General features: G+C 42.3%; 1 protein-coding gene across 4 annotated transcripts in view; it reads left to right on the top strand.

Annotated features, from left to right (window-relative positions):
• Window positions 1-513: 513 nt before the first annotated feature.
• The window catches only part of dscamb (Down syndrome cell adhesion molecule b), a 130,800-nt gene continuing 125,313 nt past the window's right edge, over window positions 514-6,000 (top strand). For 2 of the 4 annotated variants that reach the window (XM_084951147.1, XM_084951146.1), the window contains exon 1: window positions 514-1,500. In XM_084951147.1, the coding sequence (XP_084807273.1) occupies window positions 1,458-1,500 (43 nt within the window). In that variant the 5' untranslated portion in view covers window positions 514-1,457. The remainder of the gene's footprint in view (window positions 1,501-6,000) is intronic. The other 2 variants (XM_084951149.1, XM_084951148.1) reach the window with 1 other exon arrangement.

Here is a 6,000-nt window from a genome sequence, read left to right as displayed (position 1 = left end):
AACCCGGCGCTGTGGACAGGCCCACAGGCTTCCACAGCCAACTACAGCTATACCCTTGACTTCAAGGCAGGCATTAAAATGGAGGGGTGGTGGTAGTGGGGGTTGGTGGTGGTGGTGAGTGGTGGATTATTGGGTTGAGGGAGGCGATATAAACTGTGTGAGTATGTGCGTCTTCGGGGTGGGGGGGCTCTTCATCTTAACCCCTTTTCTTCCCCCAGACAGAGTGGCTGCCTTTCCCTCCTATCTTCTGTTCAATGCGATTATTAAATCTCATCAATCAAGTTCACGTTGTTATTCAGTTTAAAAGAAAACAACAACTACATTTTCTACTTAAACAACAGAAAATACGCGTCACTGGGTGTCCTTGTAGATTTCCATTATTACGGGGGAGCTCGCTTCTGTTTTCACACACGAAAGAAAAACATTAGGAACTAAATTCAAGCCAGATCTGGGGCACAGCGGCGTGTTCCGCGTACACCTGCACGCCAGCAGACAGCGCTTTCTGTTTGAGCTGATACAACCCCGTGCGTAAAAATCCTTGGTACCTTGGTGCGTCAGGTGCAGCTCATTTCCTTAATGCAAATGCCCCACTCGCTGCGTGCTCTCACACTCTTCCACCTCCACAACAGTATCCTGCCCCGAGGAGCGACCGGCTGCCGCCTCTGCTCCTTTAAGGCAATGAGGAATTAAAGCGTCTGCAGGGGCAGGGGAGAGGGTTATTCTGTGTAATGCTCAGAGAGTCAGTGTGGTGCGATTAGAGAGCGGCAGCGGGGAAGATGCGCTTGCTCGCCTCTTGCTGGACGCACAGAGGCGATGAAGATGATCTGACTTTGGAGTCTGAGCAAAAAACCTGCTTTTCATTCTTCTGCCACCGCCCTCTCTCTTCTCTTTGCTTCTTTTCTCTTTTAGTTGTTTTAATTTTGTAACATTTTATTTATTCATTTATTTTTACCTTCAAGGATGATCCGTCTTCCAGTGTTTTATTCAGGAAACCTGAAACCGGACATTTTTCTTTTAAAGATTTAGTTTAACCATTTTTTCTAAATTTTAATTTTTGTTTGTTTGTTTCTTGTTTTCGGATTTAATTTCTTTTCCCAGGATCCGCTCTAACCCGGCTCTGACTCAGCATCACACACACACCTGGGCTTCACCCCTTCAGCATCCTTTTGAATAACAGGGACAAGCAGCAAGACGCGGAGCACAGGAAGGAGAGTCTGAGCAGAGCTCTCCCCAAGAAAATCACAGAGGCGCATTTATGCTCTGAGACATCCCAGAAACCAAATCAGTGTAACAAAAAAGTACGAAGGAGATATTAAAAGTAGAGACTTGGACCGGTTTGCTTCAAGACAGTGGCAAATGTTTAACCTTAGCCCAAGCGCACAGAAGAGAAACCCAGGGAGGCACCGGTCAGAGGAAGAAGAGAAAGCATAGCTTGGGGGGATTGAACGGAGCAGGGCATGTGGATATTGGCTTTTATCTTTTCCCAGAGCATCTTGAATGGTAAGTTGCACCTGCTCATCTTTTTATTATTATTATTATTATTATTGCTCATCACATACTGCAGAAGGCAAATCACTGGTAGACAGCTAAGTGACTGAGGAGGGAGGATGGAGGTCACCTGTGACCCACATGAAATGGATTTTATATGCTTGTCAAAAGGCTGACACCCCTGATAGAGGGGGAGAGACGGGCGAGGCATGAATTGCATTTTAAATCCTTCAAGCTCTCCTACAAACCATTAGACCCATATCTGGCCTTCAGATATACACCCTGAACCAGGAGAAATAAAACGGCTATACCATGTTGTTAGTGTGCCTGTAGCCTGTCTGTTTAATTGCAATAGTTGGATATTATGTCAAGTTTGAATAGTTTTTCATTTGAATCATATTAATAATATTTGTTTTTGTTTTATACCAAATGATACTTATTTTTTCCTGTCACAACCTTGTTTCACTGTGGCCCTTAGTAATAAGTGACGTCTTTGATATAATGGACATTTGGTTTAACCCTTTCCCCATCCCCCACAGAGAGCATATTTTTCAAGTTCAAATGGCCTAAATTGACACTAAAGCATCAAAAAAAGGCCAGTTTATACAAAGATCTTTAAAGGCAATCATTCGTATTTGCATTTTAACATTTTGGGGTTTTTTTTTTAAATTAAAAAAATGAAATTATATTTCTGGCTTGAGCAGGGTGTTCGCAGCACCTGCAAAACCAGTTTTGTTACAAATGTGAGCTCAGCTTTTTGTTTATTTACCTTAAAATGTAGTTAGCAGAGAGAAAGCGTGCACCATTAGTACAAAATGTTCATGCAACGAATGTAATGAACAGTACAGGTGTAATGTTTTTGGATGAAACACAGTCCACGGGTCATTTTTGTATTTTTTTTTTTGTCTGCAAATGCAAAAGTACTTCACAAATTTACTCGTGAAAAGAGTGTGAAATGCATTTTTTCCATTCAAATGCTGGAATTGAGACGTGCAGACCTGGTCGTGCATCTTGTCGGTGTTTTTCGTGTACACAAGTGCAGTTGCATGCATTTGTGCCATTGCACACATGCGAGACACCATGCAGGTATATTTGCACGCTCTCACAGTGCGTATATATGCATATATATAAAATCAATGGTGGAAAATTGATACAGTTTATTGCGTTCACTTATTGGCCAGAGTCCCTTCTACAGGGAGGGATTATGGCCGACTGGGTGTGTACGAAAACAGGGGAAGAAAAAGGGAGAGTTGAAGAAGGAGAAGGAAAGAAAATGGAAACATGTCTGGGAGACATCAGGGTGACAAGATGGGGATTGAAAAAAAAAAATCAGTGGTCGGTTGCTTTTGTATGGAAAAAAAAGAGAATTCACAAAAGAAAAATTGGGGAAGTGGGGATTTACAGGTATGAATACTTTCAACCGCATCAAGGGGCTGTGATATATTATAGTATGCCCCCAAAATGGATTTTCCCCCCTCTGGCCGGAATGATAAAATAAAGCTTCGAAATGGATTTTTGCTTCTGTGCCAACGCGTTTTCGGTGCTGAGGCAACCCTCCGTCGGTGCCGTTTATTGACATTGACTCCATATAAAATGGTATCTCCCTCAGCCCAGCTTGTGCTGAAACTCATAAAGGAACAATAAGGAATCCTCATTAATCATAATCATCTGACTCTGACATTAGATCAACTGCCATGCAAGATTGTGTCCGTTTATTGCTTAAGGGATTATTGAGGAGGCCTGAGGCAACTGATAGGGATTAAGCAATAGACAGCCTTGAGTGCAGATGTTACACTTTTTGTGCTTGTTATTTGCACTGCAATCATTACACACCCACATGCACGCACACAAATATATATATAATATGTGTGTATAAGTGAATTTTAAAGTATCTTTACCTTTTTCTATTATTTATATTTGATTTTCCCATTATGTACAAGACCCTGGCTATATATATATATATATATATATATATGGTTGATTATCATGAAAATGAGGTGTTCATCGGCTGAGTAGTCATTGTCAGAATGAATGAATGACCTTGTAGATGGAAGCCAGCACGGAGATTGGATTCCAGACAGTTCTTGCTGTTTCAGAGTTAGGCCTATCATGTGCACACTGGCCTGTCTCTATGGTAACCTCCTTAATGGGTGTTAGGGGCTGCGTCCTAAAACGTTCACCCATTCACTCTTCACCGTATGGGGGGGGAAAGAAAGCCATATGATGTGGTGTTGTGCAAAGAAAATACCATGCAGTTCAGAATTCCCGTTCATAACATTGGATAACCGGATGATTTTATTCACTAAGTTGGGTTTAATAATTCTTCACAAACTGGAAACCTTTTTAAAAAATAAAAAAATGGCACACCTGTGGAAATATTAGACTATTCCTGATGGGAACTGTGAGTTTGTCTGCAAACCGGGCTGACCTGGAAGCTCCCGACCCAAAGCTAATCACATCTCGTTACATCATTGTGTCCACAGGTGTTATAAGCAACCATATTATAACCGAGCGCCTCACAGCGCTTCTGGGTTCTCTGTGTTCTTTGCGTACATTCACTGGATATCAGCTTAATGAACTCAATTAAAGAAAGGGAAACAGATTCGCAACCACACAATGCTCAAAAATGTCACATTTTAATTGCTTTCCTTATCTTTGCAATTGATTGTTTATTATCAAAAGGAAGCAAAAGACAACCCCGGTCCTTATTACTCTTTTTATGAAAATTAAAATGTTAAGTCTGACACATTCACCAGCCAAGAGGCACAATTACTTTTTGTATTCCGTTTAAGACTTTATGCTCTTGCTATTTCCTGCACCTATCAAAGTAGCATCTATAAATTCAGTCATCAGTACAGGAGAGGAACCATTAAAAATCTCTGCCTGAAAGTTGCCTCTGGGCAAAACTACAGCAAGCTAAACTGGCCTATTCAAATTCTCGTTGCAAAGATGTAATGAGACAAGGCTTCTCACAGAGTCCCCACCAAGACTGCGATGATTTGTAGACATGCACGCGGCTTAACCCGACGCTCGTGACTTAAAAAGGACTTATCTCGTATTTCTTCAATAAACGAACTATTATGTAGAGGTCAGGAAATCATGCAATCAAATTTTGATCTCAATTAGCTGTGACCTTTCGCGGACTACACACACACACACACACTCTAACACACACACACACACACACACACGGAAATGAGGAAGCTCTTCCAGAGCATCCATCCCAGTGTAGCTTACAGTACAGTAAATAGCTGCCAACATCAGTTAGCCTGCCAATTTTACATGACCCCACATTATTAGCAACCTGCAACACTGGATGGAAATGCTGCGGAGACTGGGGTGGATGGATAGATTGAACTTGGCTGCAAATAGAAGGTGGGACGAGTGTTTGTGTGGTAATAAATCTACATGAAGGCGATAAAGCCAGTGCAGTGACGAGAGCCTCCTTTTGTCGGAGATGCCTCTGTAAAAATGTCTAAAGATCAGCGGCCTCCCAGCGGCCGGGTCTGTAAAGCAAATGGAGAGAAACCTGACCACCCTTATTGTTGCACTCACGACTAGTAGTCTGTTTACTAATTACCAATTAGGATTTGGTTGCACAAGCAGTATCATAGCTCTTGAAATCAAATTACCCCATGAAAGCACCCAGCTTATAGTCAAGTGATAGATCATCTTGTGCAGTCTCACTCTGATCTGAATATCTAATGGGCTAAATTAAGTTTACAAACCCACTTAACTCTTCCTCACTTGTCTGAGTTGTGTGAAGGTTTGTTGGGTTACATTTTGAACTCTGCGCGCGATTCCAGTTGAAAGAGGTGCTAATGTTGGGTAATGGATACCCTGATGTGTGATCATAATAGATATCCCCTAGTTCATACATCCCAGCTGTATAATGAGGGCTACTCTACTGTACCATACCTCCTCAAGCCTGTCTAGCTCCCTAATTAGGAGCAAGCTTTGGTGACTCGTGCATGTGCGCGCGTGCTTATGTGTGTGTGCTGCATTTCACCCAATGTAAAATCTAATTACCGATCACACTGTGTCTGACAGGATTCCACTGAATCGGAGGTGTAATTGCGCAAGCCCGCGTGTAAATGTCTCTTGCATTAAAATGTTAACGATATCATTTACCATCTGCGGGGAAGAGCAGAAAAGCCCTCAGCACCCAGATGTAGGTGTTTGATCATGCGTGCAAAGTGAGGCTGTAGTACATCTGGCGGGGGTTTCCCTCTCAGAGAGGGTTCTCAGTAGAGAGGATGTTTTTAATTCACTCAGCACCTGTCAAAGTGACATGTTATATTACTGGGCTACACTGCACAGGTACTGTAGTGGGGGAACTGGTGTAGACTCTTTATTTGACAGTTTAAAAAAGACCAGTGAACCACTTCTGCTCTCCTGTGCAGAAGTGGTTTTCTGTTGATTTTAGTTTCAAAGTAGTTTGGAACACGCCCACTTATGACAAAAGACCCAGTGAGTGTCTCAATAACAGACCCGCAGACCTACAGACCTCTC

This window comes from Perissodus microlepis, chromosome 14 (assembly GCF_051167445.1).
Source record: "Perissodus microlepis isolate ML-2025 ecotype Zambia chromosome 14, ASM5116744v1, whole genome shotgun sequence".
Lineage (NCBI taxonomy): Eukaryota > Metazoa > Chordata > Actinopteri > Cichliformes > Cichlidae > Perissodus > Perissodus microlepis.
Note: the sequence above shows the minus strand (reverse complement) of the source record. Positions and strands in the feature narration are given on the sequence as shown.